At 45.6% G+C, this 17963-nt stretch overlaps 1 protein-coding gene across 13 annotated transcripts in view; it reads right to left on the reverse strand.

Annotated features, from left to right (window-relative positions):
* Nucleotides 1-15176: 15176 nt before the first annotated feature.
* Nucleotides 15177-17963, reverse strand: part of NCAPG2 (non-SMC condensin II complex subunit G2) — a 63646-nt gene continuing 60859 nt past the window's right edge. For 12 of the 13 annotated variants that reach the window (XM_049094868.1, XM_049094870.1, XM_025448862.3 and 9 more), the window contains one exon: nt 15177-15629. In XM_049094868.1, the coding sequence (XP_048950825.1) occupies nt 15578-15629 (52 nt within the window). In that variant the 3' untranslated portion in view covers nt 15177-15577. Of the gene's footprint in view, nt 15630-16988; nt 17074-17963 lie in introns of all 13 variants that reach the window. The other variant, XR_003137523.3, reaches the window with a different exon arrangement.

Consider the following 17963-nt stretch of genomic DNA (forward strand, 5'->3'; position numbering starts at 1 on the left):
CACCAGGTAACAACTCAGGTGTGAACAAGCCCAGGCAGATGCTCTGTCCTGGAGCCTGGGTCATCATAGTGACATGAGCTAGAAACGTGCAGTGCTGGCCCCCGGGGACTGCCTTTTGGTTCCTGAAGCCAAGTGACATCCCCAGGCCTGCATCTGGGTCTTCCTGGGCTCTGCAGGCTCCCTGCCTCCCATGCAGCCCTTCGCTTTGCCAGGTTTGCTGGATGCCTCTCAGTCCTCTGCTCATAGGCTTGCAGACCTGTGTGAGGGAGCTGGCCTCAGATTCTTTATTGCCAGTAAACAGTCATGAGTAGATAATAATGAGAGAAATGCCCAATTTTATAAAGCACCAGCAAGAGGCCAGACAGTGATTGCAGTGACGGATGGGCACTGTGGCTACCCCCATTCTACAAGTGAGGAGATCAAGCTGAGGAGATCCCAACCATCTTCCTAAGATTCTACAGCCAGTTTAAGTGAAAACATCAGATCCATAGCATCTCGCTGCAGAGTCTAACATCCCACCGCTGCCAGCCCTCCTGGTTCACCATCTGACAGTTTGGTGAGAAAGTTCTGGCTATCACAAGCCAGTCCTTGTGATAGCATCTAGTGCTCTCCAGAGCAGGGGTCAGCCTGCCCAGGACAGTGTCCTGCCCAGGACACTGTCTGGGTGCTGTTTAGGGTGGTGATGCTAGAGACATTTGGCATCACAAGGGGCTTCATGTTTAAATCAGTGTTGGTTTTTAATTTAGAGTCAGAAGGAGATGCATCAGGGAACATCTGAAGCAATGTGCCATTAGCGAACTTGACCAAAAGTTAAGCTTCACAGAAAGTCACATTCTCCCAACAAGCTGGCTAATCAGTCTGTTTCTGGAGGACATCCATATCCTATGGTGCTTTCCTAGCATGTTCTAGATGGATGAGTCGTACAAGGACCTGGCTGAAAGTCTCCCAGTTGCAGAAAAAAGATTAAGCCAGCCTTGGACATTGCTTCACCTCTGGGAGACCTTTTCCAACTACCTGCTTTCCCCCAGGTTATCAGCCAGAGTTCATGCCCCTGGACCCACAGGGACCACTGTGCCAAAGAAAATATCTGGTCTGGCCAAGCGCTTCAGACCAGGGCTACAAACAGCCTGGGCCTCCTGTCAGTTCTCTGACCAGCTCGGCTCTGGGCCAGGTTGGAAGCCAACCATCTGCAATCTGATGTGTCTTAAATGTGCCAGCTTGAGGGTCCTTGGGCCACATTCAATTAGAGTAACTATGAGTATTGCCATTTGGATTTCAGAACTCGAGTTCCCACAAAGTGAGACTCCATTGGTTCATTTGTAATGAGAGAGCCTCCTCATTTACAATTTGTGTTTCCGCCTAAGGATTATAGAAGACCCTACAAGCCTCAATTAATTAAACTACAGTCCCCTCTGGAAAGGCAAGTATCTCTCTGACCAAATGGAACAGAGCTAAGACCACATGGGGTGGTGGATTAGTCCCAAATCAGAATTCAAATGATACCTATTGGCAGAGCCAAACCAACACAGCCTTACATCTGATTTAATTATTTTATATTTTTTATAAATTTATTTTTTATTGTGTTCAATTTGCCAACATATAGAATAACACCCAGTGTTCATCCCATCAAGTGCCCCCCTCAGTGCCCATGACTGGGTGATGGGCACTTACATCTGATTTAGACTCTAATTCCCAACAGGTATCATTTGAAAACCAAGTAGCTTTGGGGATGAGTTAGAGAGGAAATCCCAATTTGAATGCCATGCACTCACACAACACTCTAAGATATTAATAACACCTTCCCGAGCACTACCTTAATGGCCTCACCATGTGTAAATTATCAGTCGGTAAGCTTCATTACACAGCTACCACCTACTTGGCAAAACACTACAGTGCATAGGAGGGATGTCAAGAAATATACTCTGAAATAAGGAAAGGGGAAATGTTTCAGATGCACTTCATATCTATAACCTCACTGATGTGAGATGAGCATTATTATCCAGATTTTAGAGATAAAGTGAGGCTCAGAAAGTTTTTATAAGTTGCCCAAGCCTCACAGACAATGAGAGGCTACACCAAAATGTGAAGTCAGATTTAATCTCAAAGCCACACCAGAATGTCTCACAAAAATCCAGAACTGAGATGCTCCTAGTGTGGAAACTTTTAAAGAAGACCAGAGTCATGTCAAAAGGCCACAAAAACAAACTTGAAAAAGGCTACTACTGGCCAAAGACATGAAAATCTGAGCATTTAAAAACAAAACAAAACAAAAACAAAAAACCACGAGTGCAATGGATTAAAATTTGCCAGACTTATAAAAATGCACTGCTGACAATGATACTAAGAAAGCATTAATAACCCTTTAATAGCTGCTAGGGATGGGGATCCCTGGGTGGCTCAGTGGTTTGGCGCCTGTCTTTGGCCCAGGGCATGATCCTGGAGTCCCCGGATCGAGTCCCATGTTGGGCTCCTTGCATGGAGCCTGCTTCTCCCTCTGCCTGGGTCTCTGCCTCTCTCTGTGTGTGTCTCTCATGAAAAAAAAAAAAAAAAAAAAAAAGCTGCTAGGGCACCAACTCATTCTCCTAAAAATTGGAAAATAAAGAAATAAAAGCATTTATCCTGACTTCTGCATGAATAATGTTTCAGGGTAACCAAATGATTTTCTATTAAAGATTTTATTTATTTATTCATGAGAGACACACAGAGGGAGAAGCAGGCTCCATGCAGGGAGCCTACTGTGGGACTCTATCTCAGGACCCTGGGATCATGACCTGAGCCAGAGTCATACACTCATCCACTAAGCCACTCAGGTGTCAAATGATTTTTGAAGGAAAGTTCTTTGCAGAAGATGCCCAGGTGACCAATAAGAAAGAAAGTTCTTTGCAGAAGATGCCCAGGTGACCAATAAGAAAGAAAGACATATTTAGAAAATCAGCATTTTGTAACTCCTAGTAAAATAATAGATCCAGATTAACAATAATCAAATGTTGATCGTTTAAAGTGAAGCAACACTGGATGGATCTAACAGATATATTCAAAACATTCCAACCTAAAACAGCAGAATACACATTCTTTATTAGCACATAGAACATTCTCCAGAATAGACCACATATTAGGCCACAAACAAGCATCAACAAATTAAAAAAGACCAAAGTCACACCATGAATCTTTTCTGACCAGACCACTATGAAATTAGAAACCAACCACAAGAAAAACATCTGGAAAGACCACAGATACATGGAGGTTAAATAACACCTTCTAAACAATGAATGGGTCAACCAAAAAAACAAAGAAATAGGGGATCCCTGGGTGGCACAGCGGTTTGGCGCCTGCCTTTGGCCCAGGGCGCGATCCTGGAGACCGGGATCAAATCCCACGTCGGGCTCCCGGTGCATGGAGCCTGCTTCTCCCTCTGCCTGTGTCTCTGCCTCTCTCTCTCTCTCTGTGACTATCATAAATAAATAAAAATTAAAAAAAAGAAAACAAAGAAATAAAAAATTACATGGAAACAAATGAAAACACAATGATCCAATATCTTCAAGCTGCAGCAAAAGCTGTTCTAAGAGGAAAGTTTATAGTAAAGCAGGCCTCTCTCAAGAAGCAAGAAAAATCTCAAGCAATCTAAACTTACAACTAAAGGAGCTAGGAAAAGGAGAACAAACAAAACACCAAAACAGCAGAAGGAAGGAAATAATAAAGAGCAGAGCAGAAATAAATGAAATAGAAACTAAAAAAAACAATAGAACAGATCAATGAAACCAGAGCTGGTCCTTTCAAAAGATCAAGAAAATTAATAATCCCCTAGCCAGACTCAAAAGAGAGAGAGAGAGAGAAAGAGATAGAGAGAGAATTCAAATAAACAAAATAAAAAATGGAGAAGGAGAAATAACAACCACCACCACCAAAATACAAACAATTGTAACATTATTATGAAAAATTATATGCCAACAAATTGGACAACCTAGAAGAAATGGATAAATTCCTAGAAACATATAACCTACCAAAACTGAAGCAGAAAAAAATTAAAAATTTGGACAGACTGATAACCAGCAATGAAACTGAATTAGTAATCAAAAAATTCCCAACAAACAGAGGTCCAAGACTGGATGGCTTCATAGGCAAATTCTATCAAATATTTATTTTTAGGTTTTTAGGGTTTTTTTTAAATTTATTCATTATCTAAAAGAAAGAGCACAAGCAGGGGAAAGGTAGAGGGAGAGGGTCAAGCAGACACCACACTGAGTGGGGAGCCTGACATGGGGCTCGATCTCAGGACTCCAAGATCATGACCCAAGCCATAGTCAGATGCCCAACTGACTGAGTCACCCAGGTGCCCCAGAATTCTACCAATCATTTAAAGAATTAATATCTATTCTTCTCAAACTATTCCAAAAAGTAGAAGAGGAAGAAAAACTCCCAAATTCATTCTATGAGACCAGCATTACCCTGATACCAAAACCAGGTAAAGACACCAAAGAAAAATAGAACAACAGGCCAATATTTCTGATGAACATAGATGCAAAAATCTTCAAGAAATTCTAGCAAACTCAATCCAGCAATATATTTAAAAAGAATCCTTCACCACAGGACACCTGGGTGGCTCATTCAGTTAAGTGTCTGCCTTTGGCTCAGGTCATGACCCCAGAGTCCTGGGACCGAGTCCTAACATCAGGCTCCCTGTTTCTCCCTCTGTCTGCTGCTCCCCCACTCATGCTCTCTCTCTCTCTCTGTCAAATAAATAAATTAATTAATTAATTAATTAATAAAATAAAATAAAATAAAATAAAATCTTTAAATCATTCAACACAATCAAGTGGGATTTATTCCCCAGATGCAAGGGTGATTCAATACTCACAAATCAATCAACATGATACATCACAGCAATAAGAGAAAGGATAAAAACCACATGATCATTTAAAGAGATGCAAACAGGGGATCCCTGGGTGGCTCAGTGGTTTGGCACCTGCCTTCAGCCCAAGGCATGATCCTGGAGACCCAGGATCAAGTCCCACATCAGGCTCCTTGCATGGAGCCTGCTTCTCCCTCTGCCTCTCTCTCTCTCTCTCTCTCTCTCTGTGTGTCTCTCTCATGAATAAATGAATAAAATCTTTTTTTAATTTTTAAATAAAAAAATAAATAAATAGATGCAAACAAAGCATATGCCAAAGTAATACATCCATTCATGATAAAGACTCCCCAATAAAGTAGGTCCAGGGGGAGAATACGTCAATATAATAAAGACCATCTATGAAAAACTCACAGTGAACATCATACTCAACAGGGGAAAACTGAGAGCTTTCCCCCTAAGGTCACAAACACAACAGGGATGTCCACTCTTACCACTTTTATTCAACATGGTGCTGGAAGCCCTAACCAAAGCAATCAGACAACAAAAAGAAATAAAGCATCCAAATTGGTAAGGAAGAAGTAAAACTTTCACTGTTTGCAGATGACATGATACAATACCTAGAAAACCCTAAAGACCACCAAAAATCTATTAGAACTGATAAATGAATTCAGTAAAGTGAATTCAGTAAAGCAGGATACAAAATTAATGTACAGAAATCTGTTGCATTTTTATATACTAATAATGAAACAGCAGAAAAAGAAATTTAAAAAACAATTCCATTTACAATTGCACCAAAAATAATAAAATATCCAGGAATAAACTCAAACAAGGTGGTGAAAGACCTGTACTCTGAAAACTATAAAACTTTGATGAAAGAAACTGAAGATGTCACAAACAACTGGGAAAGCATTCCATGCTCACAGACTGGGAGAACAAATATTGTTAAAATGTCTATATTGCCCAAAACAATTTACACATTTAATGCAATCCCTATCAAAACATCAACATCATTTTTCATAGAACTAGAACAATCCTAAAATGTGTATGGAACCACAAAAGACCTCAAATAGCCAAAGCAATCCTGAAAAAGAAAAGTAAAGCTAGAGAGGGGTATCACAATCCCAGATTTCAAGATATACTACAAAGCTCTTGTGATTAAAAAAAAAACAAAAAACAAAAAAACAGTGTGGCACTGGCACAAAAACAGGGGCATAATCCATGGACCAGAAAAAGAAACCCAGAAATAAAACCGCAATTATATGGTCAATCAATCTGTGACAAAGGAGGCAAGAATGTCCAATGGCAGAAAGACTGTCTCTTCAACAAGTGGTGTTGGGAAACTGGACGGCTACCTGCAGAAGAGTGAAACTGGACCACTTTCTGCCTGAAGAGTCTCTCCCTCTGCCCCTCACCCCACTTGCACATGTGCTCTTTCTCTTCAAAAATGGGTAGAAGACATTCTCCAAAGAAGACATCTGATAGCCAACAGACACATGGATGGATGCTCAACATCTCTTAGCCTCAGGGAAATGCAGATCAAAACCACAGTGAGATCCCACCTCGCACCTGTCAGGATGGCCAACATCAAAACCCCATGGAACAACAGGTGTTGGGAGGATGTGGAGAAGGAAGCCTCCTGCACTGTTGGTGGGGATGTAAAGTGGGGTGGCCTCTGTGGAGCACAGGAAGGAGGGGCTTCAGAAAGTTAGAAATACAGCTACCTTTGTGATCCAGGAATTGCATGACTGGGTATTACGGCAAAACACAGAAAAACACTAATTCAAAGGGATACATACACCCCTGTGTTTACTGCAGCAATACTTACAATGGTCAAGTTACAGAAGTACCCCAGGTGCCCATCCATCGAGGAATGGATGAAGATGTGGTGTGTGGATACACAGTGGGATATATGATATATGTATGTACATGCACACCAAATGGAGTATTGGCCATAAAGAAGAGTGAAATCCTGCCATTTGCAACTACACGGATGGAGCAAGAGGGTATTGTGCTAAGTGAAATAAGTCAGTCAGAGAAAGACAAATACCACATGATTTCACTCATATGTGCAATTTCAGAAAACAAAGGAGCAAAGGAAAGAGCGAGAGAGATGGGGGTGGGAGGGAGAAAGAGAGGAAAACCAAGAAACAGACTCTAGCTACAGAGAACACCCTGGTAGTCGGCAGGGGGAGCGGTGGGGGTGGAGGAAACAGGTGACAGGGTTGGAGGCAGCCCTCATCAGGATGAGCAGAGTGCCCTGTAGAGTTGCTGAATCCTGTACCGTGTGCCTGAAACCAACACAGCAACACAGTCCATCAACTACACTGGAATTAAAATTAAAAACTTCAAAAAAAAAAATGGGGCAGGACATCATCACGATGGCAGAAAAAAAGTTTTCTAGTGTCTCACCTTAATCACCCACGGAAGAGACAGCCTTTATGGAGTCCAGGGGCCTGATGGAGAAGTTCCAGCATGTTGGAGCACAAAATAATAATAATATTAATGGTTATTCTTCTTCATGATTGGGTGCACTGGAGACGCCCCCCTCCACCACCACAGCACAGCTCAGGGCAAGACAGCCCTCTGGTTCCCTCCATTCAGTGAGGGCCTGGGTGACATCCAGCTGCCCCCACTGTACAGGATGCCACCAAAAAACCTATGTCCTTCTCGGTGCCGTAGAATACTGAGTGTGCTGCAGGGCCAGGGGAAGGTGGGGAGAACAGAGGAGCACCGGAGGCCTGCTGACGTGCCCTGGGAGGGTCCCATGACCAGCTCCCCGGGCGTGCCTCCATGGGAGCATGCTTGTGCATGTGGGTGCTGAGCACTGTTCCAGAGAGAGCTAAAGGACGGCCATCAGCACCAGTCTGGGCCTGGGCAGGGCGAGCGCTAACACTTCTGGGGACGGCAGCACTATGGGCTAATGCGCCCCCTTGGCGAGCCAAGGTGTCACTGTGGTCTGCCACCACGGCCCACCAGACACACCCCATGTCGTTTCCCGGGTAACTGAGCATACCCCTGGGATGTCAGCCTTAGTGCTGGGAGCTACAGATTAGACCCCTGCCGTGGGAAGAACAGGTTCTGAAGCTGGAAGCAAAGAGAAAGTCTCTGAGCAACCCCTCCCTACAAAGATATTAAATCAAAACCAATACTACACGTGAGCAATGTGGTATCTTGATAAAATCGAATAGCACTCAGTGATAAAGAATGAACAATAAAGACGTGCAAAAAGGGAAAAAGCCAGACACAGAATACATTTGTGTGATTTCATTTCATGAAGCTCCAGAACCGGCAACAACACCCAGTGACAGGAACCTCCAGGACTGAGGGCAGGAGAGAACTTTCTGGGGCAATGGAAAGGTCCTCATTGGAAGGGGGCTATGAGTTGTGTGGTTGAATATACTTTTTAAAACTCATGAAACTGTAAACTTAGGATTGGTGAGTTTTACCACATGTAAGTTATTCAGGTTTTTAAAAAGTAATAACAATTTCTCTAGAATTTCAGACACCTGTCCTCAAAGATTGGAACACCTCCAGGTGGTGACTCCCGCTCCATGACCTGTACACTCCAGCAAGGCCGGTGTAGGAGGCAGAGGTGTCTTGGAGGGCAGGAACATCCTCATGACCACAGCAAAAACGCAGGACACAGGCCCGAGTCTGAACTCAGCAAGGGTCACGCCCGCATCATGCCACAGCCAGAGTACAACACACAGCCAAGCCAAGAAGCAGGTGGGCATGACCCCAACGTGGGAGGGCCCCGCGACTGGCGTGGGGAGCTGTGTGGACACACAGGAGCTGGCACAGCCCAGCACCTAGAAGGAAGAGTAGTCCTTGGAAACTCTCAGGATCGGGAGCTGCACATTCTTACAGGTCCCGGATAACCCTAAACGCCCTCCAAGCACAAGGTCTTCCAGCCACAGGGCAGACTGCTTTGCCATTGGCCCTAAAGCCAGCTGGCAGAGGCTGCTGCACAGGTGGGCCTGCACGCTGCTGCAGACAGGGTAGCATGACGCCAGCCGGAGCGCCTTCGTCTGGAGCACCAGCAGGCACTTGGCCGTGATTATTTCCTTCTGGAGAAGATTATCTTGGCTTGCCATGGACCCTCAGAAATTAATCCTCAGGGTACCCCGCAGGAGACCCTCGCCAGACACCCAGGGGGCTGTGGAATGGGTGCAAGAAGGGGGTCACAGAGCTCCGGCCACCACACAGTGCTGGCCCTAGGCCATTTCTCCTCATGCCACGTGCATCTCATGGTCCCTTCCCGTCACCCACAGCTGAACACAAGCAGAGCACCACCAGGCAGTGTCCAGGCAGCCCTAGAAGGGGACCAGAAGCTCCCTCCAGGAGGGTCTCCTACTGGGGAGGCGGCTCAGATGCAGGACTGCCTCCCTGTGTTGGCCAGGAGACCCTGCTCCACTCCTCGAGCACTTGGCAGAAACAGCCTTAGGAGCGGGTGGCCAAGGACAAGGGTGCAGCACAATGCAACTGGCATCTTTTTGGGGAAGCTGCCCAACATCCTAGTTTCCTACACCTGTGTGCATTTCCTGTGGCTGCTACGACAAAGTACCACAAGCTTTGGGGCTTAAAACACAAATGCATTCTCAGGGTTCTGGAGGCCAGCAGCCAGAGGTCTCACCGGCCTAAATCGAGGTCTTGTGGGGCCACGCTGCCTCTGAAGCCTCAGTGGAAGGCCCCTTCCGTGCTTCTGCCAGCTTGCACTGGCTGCCTGCAGTCCTCAGCTCGTGGCCACATCCCTCATATCGCCCCTGTGGTCACTCTGCCTTCTGTGCGTGTGACCAGTCTGCCTGGCTCCCTGATAAGGGCCCTTGGGATGTGGCATCAGTGCCTGCAGGTAGACCAGGATCACCTCCCCCAACTCAAGATCTCGACCTTCATCATATCTGCAACATCTGTTTTGCCATGTGTGGTAATATGGGCAGGTTCCAGGGGTTAGAACACGTAATGTGTGGCCATTACCCAGATACCACGGGGCCCCTCAGAAGGCATGAATCCACACACTGTGTTTATCCCAGGAATTTATGTCTTGTAAAACAATCTACCCTAGAAACTTAACAATGGTCTTTCAGCCCCTCTACCAGATTCAGGACTGGCCCAAATTGGCATGGCCACAATGTACCGCGTAAGTAGAGGAAACTCTCCTCCCTCTGGGCCCCATCCCAGGCGTGGAAGGACTGGATGAGAGTAGAGAGTCATGGAGGTCATGACGCATGGGGTCAGCACACTGTGGGGTCCCTGAGGCTCAGTGGGGGCAACCGAGGAGCTGGGGTGAAGACTGCCTCAGTGGAACCTGGAGAGGTCATGGAGCGAGAGTCCATTCTATTGTGTGAGTTGATTCATGGGCAGGAATTGGAAGCCTGGCTCATGTCTGCCCCTCGTACACATTTACACACTGCACCCATCAGTCTGTGAGGCAGGAGATCCAGAACCCTTTAGAAACAGTTCTGCGTGAGCTTCTCAAATACATTCGGGCAGCTTATTCACATTTGTTGTTTGCTGTGTCAGCAGTGGGAGGCGCTTCATGTGCCATGAGTGACAGGCTGAAGAGATGTCCCCAAGGGACACAGGACTCCCTGTCAAATGCTGGTGCCAGGAATCTATGGGGAAATGTAAACTGGGAAATTTCCTCTTCCTAAAAAAAAAAAATTTCCTCTTCCTGGAAAAGAAACACCAAAAATGGCTGCAACGGGACAGAAAAGCCACATAATGTAACATGTTAGCAGGAGAATGAAGACACCTCTGCTGAGATTAATCCTTCAGAAATGTCCTTTATTTTACAAAGAGGTGTGGTTCAGACATGAGTTGGCTAAAAAATTTGGCAGAAGGTCCGGAGGATGTGGGCCTGAGAGGTGCGACCACAGGGCCTTCAGCCAGCATGTGCTCCTGGAGGAACAGTTTCTAGTTTACTGTTTTGTGTTAAGGCAGTTTTTAAAGAACAGCCACCTGTCTTCACGGATCTGTAGATAGGGGACTGACTAGCGTGCCAGATGGTCCGCTAACGAGGGCTGCTGGGTGGTGGCAGCACTGGATAGCCTCCGCACGAGGGGGTCCCCTTCCCTGCCCTGGGGCTGGTGTTCGTGCTGCCAGGCCAGCCCCGGGAGTCTGATGAGTGAGCTGGTCACATGACCAATCAGGCCTTGTCACGTCGTCTCCATTGTTTGCTGCCTAATCCCTGGAGGGTGCTTTGCTGTTGGACTGTGGTGTGAAGCCGGTTGTGCGTACATGGTGGTACGAGGCTTATTGCTGGATGTTAACAGGTGGTGCCAGGTCTTCCGTTCCTTCTTGCTGCCTGCCTGGCCAACTCACGTCCATGCACACACCTCTGGCCTCTGACCAGCTGGCCACCTTTCAGCTGTGCTCATGGAGACAGGGCTCCACTTGAGCTCGTACACAATGTATTGCACCGGGAGACCGCCCCAATTGGGCCTCCAGAAGGCCCGGCTGCTGCACCCTGGCCACCCCAAGGGGCTTGGCTACTGAAGGTGGATGGCCATGTGCACCAGCATAAGCTGTGTCCTCAGGAGGACGCACCCTCACCACTGTCCTCTGAGGCTGATCCATGTGGGGCACGAGTCCTGCCCTGTCCACAGGGAGGACTACACCTACTCAACTGGGCTTACACCCACAACATTAGCACAGCCAATTTCCTCTTCCCTCACTGGCCATGAGGGATCCAGGCCGCGGTGTATGAACAAAAGCACAACATGGCATATCCTTAATCGCCCAAGACTTACCTCCCAACCACAGAGCGCGCAAGGCCCCACACCCAGCCATCTCTTGCTCACACGGCCCTATCCAACATGATGCCCTAGAATCGTGGGACTGGCTGGCCTCCAGCAACATGTCCACGTAGGATTTCTTTGGACTGAGGGTGAGAAGGTTACCATGAGTTTAGGGGAAAACTATATATATTTTTGTTCATTTCATATGTGAAGAATCCCTCATATTCTTTTCCAAATAAGGACGGAAGAGATGTTTGCCCACCAGAACCCACCAAGGCCAAGTCCGAGGCCACCTGCTAACCCTAGACCAGGTGGCAGCATCCACACTCGTCTTCCAGGATCCATCTGGCTCTGTGGGAGCCAAGCAGTGAGCTAAAGAGAAGGGGGATGGCTCCATCCATTTATCCTCCTCAGGTCTTCCTGATGGCACCATTTCCACCACTCCTCTGACATGTCATGCTTCACTTGCTGGCTCAGTGGGGCAGGGCTGTTTCTGAGGCCTCTGTGTAGCCTTCTGCACATCCATGTCCTGTGGGTCAGTTGGCCAGGCTCCATTTATGACCTGCAGCCCAGCGCTGCTCCCCACTTAGGTCAGCTCAGACCCAGGGACTTCACAATATTTGGGGATCACCTTTTCGTAGAGTCCCAGAGCAGTCACAGGCCACTTTGGGGAGAGACTAAGTACATCTTCTTTTTTGGGGAATTGGCCCCTTGGTAACTCACAGCTTAAGTCTGGAACCTGGACAAGGATTGAGATTTTTCACTGGGGGCCACTTCTGAGAGGCCTCTGGCTATATCCCAGACTTCCTCAGGTGGTAGAGATTGACCAGAGCCCTGGATGCCCACCTACTGTGGGACACTGATCCAGGACCCCCCTCGGATCCCCTCTGACTCCCCCGGGCAGGAACAAGCCCTCCAGCCTCGCTGTCTTTACGACCATTGCACCCACCTGCCCGATGTTCACTTGCTGCCACCGGATCCTGTTGTTCCCGGCCCTGTAATGCCACGGCTGTCCAAGAGCCTGGCTCCTCAGTGGGCTGTCCTACTGTCAGCCAGGGAGCCACTACTGGCCTGTTGTGTGGCCCTGGGGGCCTGCCCCCAGGGTAGACATCTGGCTTCAGCGAGGGCTGTGTCCCCCCATGGAACACAGCCCCACAGGGGGTTACCTTGCCTTAAGCAGTGCCCACACTGACACAGGCAGCTCTCTGAGCCTCCTTCCACTGTCTGCACAGTGGTTCTGGCATCTTCACTGTGTGTGGCCATCACTTCTTAGAGCTGGCCTAGTGGTGATCACAGGTGCAGAGATCTGTATCTGAATGCTTCCAAGTCCTGTGCCAAAGATATGTTTGCTTTCTCTTCCTTACATCTGATTGTTTACATTTGTTTCTGTTTACGTTGTTAAATAGTGAATACATAAGAATATAATGTGTGTAAGGTTATAAGCCGTAAAACGAGCACACAAATATCTATTTCCAGTTTATTTCTGCATTTGCTTTGAAGAATCTTATATGCTAAAAAAAAGAATCTTACATGCTATCTACCCTTCTCTCCCATACTCAACATTCTGAATTATTTTCCTTGCTTATTGATGTTATCAATATGTTAATAATATATTGATATATTATGTGAGCGTAAGCGATAGTGTTCAGTTTCACATGACTTTAAACTCTCCAGAATGATGGGCAGCCTGGGTGGCTCAACAGTTTAGCGCTGCCTTCGGCTCAGAGCATTATCCTGGAGAACCAGGATCAAATCCCGCATAGGGTTCCCTGCATGGAGCCTGCTTCTCCCTCTGCCTGTGTCTCTGCCTCTCTCTATCTCTCTGTATCTCATGAATAAATAAAATCTTTAAAAAAAAAAAAAAAAACTCTACAGAATGAAATCACACTATGTTAGTCTGTGACTTGTTTTTTCCCTCGACACCATGATCCTGAAGTGCCCTCCCCATCCCCACCTCGTCATCCCTAACAAAGCAGAAGCCACATTCCCCCACACCCCAGGGCTGCCTTGCCCACTACTTCCACCAGCTGTTGTAGACACTGATGCTCTGAGCGTCCTCATGCATTCACAGGATTCCTCTAGGATTTATACTTAGATTAGGATTTTATCAACTGTTTTGGCCGGAGAGAAATTATTTTTTCACAAATTGGATTATTTCTCCCATCAAGACGGACACAAGGTAAAAGAGAAAACCTGACTATTCCGAAAACTCATATATATACTTAAAAAGCTAATTAAATGTTTAATTAAAGACAGAAAACACCAAGCTCTTCCCACACAGAAAACACCAAGTTCAGACAGACTTAATTGAGTATTATAACAAATCCAAGGAACTATTTCTAATCTTACACAAACTCTTCCAGGAATCCAGAAAGACAGAGCATTCCTCAATTCATTTCTTTTCTTTTTTAAAGATTTTGTTAAAATCTTGGGCCCAACATGGGGCCCAAACTCACAATCCCAAAATTAAGAGTGGCATGCTTCACCAATGGGGCCAGCCAGGAGCCCCTCAGTTCATTTCTTAATACTAAAATAAACACGAGCAAGGGCAAAAAAGAAAGAATAAATCACATTTGCCAATACAGAATAAAAGTCTTATGTTCAAAAGTAGCTAAAAGAGGGACGCCTAGATGGCCCAGCACTTAAGCTCTGCTTCCAACTCAGGGTATGATCCCAGAGTAGGTCCTGGGATGGAGTCCCACATCAGGCTCCTCGCATGGAGCCTGCTTCTCCCTCTGCCTAGGTCTCTGCCTCTCTCATTCTGTGTCTCATGAACAAATAAAATCTTAAAAAAAAAAAAGCTAAAATAAGTAACCCTCACCTCCCACTTCTCAGCTATCTCAGAAAAACCTTACCCTAACTGCTTTTAACTATGGTAAGCAGTCCATTAATTATGGTACTTTCTTAGAGAAATAGTGAAATTGGTGTTTCTTTACCATTTTGCTGGGGGCAGAGGACAGAATGAGCAAGCAACTAAAGTCTCATGTCCCATCTATCACAGGTAGCTGCTCTACCACAACACGGGGCCCGTGGCTAACGGACTCACAGACCTGGTAACTGGGAGCAGAAAGCCAGGGTCTTGGACGATGGGCTGGTCCTCCACTGGCACCATGTCAGCTCTCAGAAAAAAAAGACAAAATAACAGTGATTCACCTCCAGGCTGAAGGACTCTGTTCTCTGTCACTCATACTTAGAGCCACTGGGCCCATCCTAACATCCAGTAAAACAGCATCAAGACCAGAAGGGGAAGGGAGGCCATTGTAGGACCCCACATGTGGCTCCTCTCCCTACATCTGGCACAGCCACTCCCTCTGCTTTAACACCTTCTACTCTTGGCAGAATTCAACTATTGTCTCTAAAAGGGAAGCTTCATATATTTTTTTAAAGATTTTATTTATTTATTCATGATAGACACAGAGAGAGAGAGGTAGAGACACAGGCAGAGAGGGAGAAGCAGGCCCCATGAAGGGAGCCCAATGCTGGACTCGATCCCGGGACTCCAGGATCACACCCTGGGCCAAAGGCAGGTGCTAAACCACTGAGCCACCCAAGGATTCCCATATAATATTTTTAAATAAGGTACACACACAGATGTTCTCATCGCTTTATTACTCATAGCTTCAAGCAACATTTTACATATATATATATATGTACACACACATATATATGTGTGTATGTATACACACACAAGCACATATATAAGTAATTTTTAAAATAACCATGTTTGCTAGAAAACTTTTTTTTTGTTTTTGCACCACAGGTTTCTGCACTGCACCAATGATACCTAGAGTCCTTTATATTAAATATATTATTTATGCAGGCACCTGGCAAAAGCGTAAGAACCTCTGAGTTTCCTACTTATAATTCCCCAAATAAATCCCACCCCTATGATACGGGTTATTAATATTAAAAACCTAGGAAAATATACATTCATTTCATTTTTACTAAGTCCTTTTTCTCTGTTTTCACACAATCATAGACGTTGGCTTAGTTATGAATTCAAAAGTGCCCCCAGAGTTCTTGATGATGATTCATAGAGAAACCTAAAACACAAAGAAGACAATTAACAGAAATCAGCGACCAAGATAACCTAACATATACTTTCACAAAATAAACCTAGAAACGTTTCGCAACTGAATACACACTGAGAGAGAAAGCTGAAATACTCAGTAACTTTCACCAATTGCTTCTCATATGTAAATGGAGCAAGAATCCTGATCAGAGGAAACCACACTTGGACAGAGTCGTCATCACTGCTCCTGCGGCCAACAGCAGTTCACAGAGACCCAAAGCACTCTTCGTGCAAACAAAACACCAGGCCAGGTTTCCTATAGGTGACCTCCTATTTATTTTCTCAGAAGTACTCTCATTTGTGAGGATTAAACCACGACTCAGATACACAGCAGACTCATAAATATGATAAGTACATTTCACAGTCGTGGGCTTTATTTCCTTCCACAAAAACACAAAACAAATGGAAACTATTTCCCCAAGACTAGCTATTACACTGACACTTACTTCAATCACTTTTCAACGCACCTCACTTCCCTGGCCCTCCCCCACACCTGTCCCAGGAGACAGTTGCTCTCCCTATCCCACAGAACCAGCTTTGGACTGAGCCCACTCTAGCTGCTCCCCCACCATGCCTTGCAAGGATATGCCAGGAGCCCTCTCGGAGCAGTCCTCACACAGGCATTTACAAGTATGTGCCACCTTCCTCCTTCACCACCTGGTGACCACGAGGGTACCCAGCATGTCCCTCAGAGGGGATGTGGGACCTACACACAAATACCAATCTCTGTCCCCAGGGACGTCTCAGCTGACTCCCTGCTCAGTGAGTGTCTGAGTCCTGCCCTTCGTGGAGACTAACCCACCCCATGGTTGGTCTACAACAGCTTGGCCTCATATCAGTACAAACAGGCATGGAACTAAGTTCTCTACTCACCTCATTAAAAGAGATCAGAAATATAAGGTGAAGTTCATCTTAATATATTTTATTTTACTCAAGATACCCAAATACAACAGCCTGTAATCAACATAAAAATAACAAAATTTACACTGCTTTTTTCATACTATCTTCAGAACCTGGTGTGCACTTTACACTTAGCCACATCTCAGGTCAGACTCGCCATGCTTCACCTGCTCAATTTCCACATGTGAAAAAACGGCCATAGCAGGGGCAGCACAAACCTAGAAAGATTTTGCGATTTTTCTCTTTACCCCCAGAATTCGATAATTTTATCTACAGACTTACTTAGGTGTGATTCTTTTTCCATTAATCCCATCCACAATTTAGTGAAAGAAACAAAAAGGAATCTTTAAAATTCCACATTTCTTCAGCTCTCGGAAGTTTTCTCCTACTATTTGTTAAATGACTGCTTTTTTTTGGGTCTATTTCTCACCTGTCTTTACCCCATGACTCCTCTTCATCCATAGGCCTGTGTCCTGAGGTTCTCCTACCACGTGATCTTTCAGACCATCTGGAATCTGAGTCCCAACAATGACATCTCTCCAGTGCATCAGAGACATTTTTAATTTAGGATTTTTAGTTCTAATTCAGCCTTTTGTGGTATAATTGATTTTTCCTTTGAAGATCATATTATTAATGGTCTGATTGCGCCCCCCACCCTGTTACTTGAGCAATGGCTGTTCTGACTTTCTAACTGCTGGGCTACCCTACATGTGTGGCTCTTCTGTCGTGCCCTCGTGACACCGCAGAGGCAGGATGGTGGACAGTGAGAGGCACAGGCCTGTGGAGGTCACTATCATAACAGCGAGCGGCAGCAAGCCTTAGCCAAATGACCTCCCTGGGCCAGGGTTCTTGTGATGAGATGTTGGAGCCAAGTGAGGTGCTTGCCTACCTGAGCTCTCAAAGTCTTTTTTTTTTTTTTTTTTTTCTCAAAGTCTTTAAATCTCTCTCAGCAGCTGAGACTTGACCCCATCCACCATCAGGCCCCACGGCCTCCAGTAGGGTGTGTTCATGCGCTGAAGAATATCCAACATGACCACAGCCACAGGAGGGGCAGACAAAATCAATTTTCCGAGAAAAACAATTAATAAGATAAACAATGCCTGTTTTTATTTACATCTGGTTTTAAATTATCTATACCAAGGTCCACTGGGCATTGATGATGACTGAAGCTTGCCTCTAAATGAGGTATAAAAAAGCATCCTGTCCCAAAATCATTTTAAAAAGGCTATTAAAATTTCATGCAGCAGAATAAAATGCTTGATAACCAAACAGAGGTGATTTTGTCATGGAGAACCCCTTCCCTTCAGGTTCTAATAACAAGGCTTAATGCTGGGGGTTTACGCTGGACACTATACAAGTTGCCTACACACAGGCATAATTAATATTGGCAAGTAATTTGCTTATG

Source organism: Canis lupus, chromosome 16, assembly GCF_003254725.2.
Source record: "Canis lupus dingo isolate Sandy chromosome 16, ASM325472v2, whole genome shotgun sequence".
Lineage (NCBI taxonomy): Eukaryota > Metazoa > Chordata > Mammalia > Carnivora > Canidae > Canis > Canis lupus.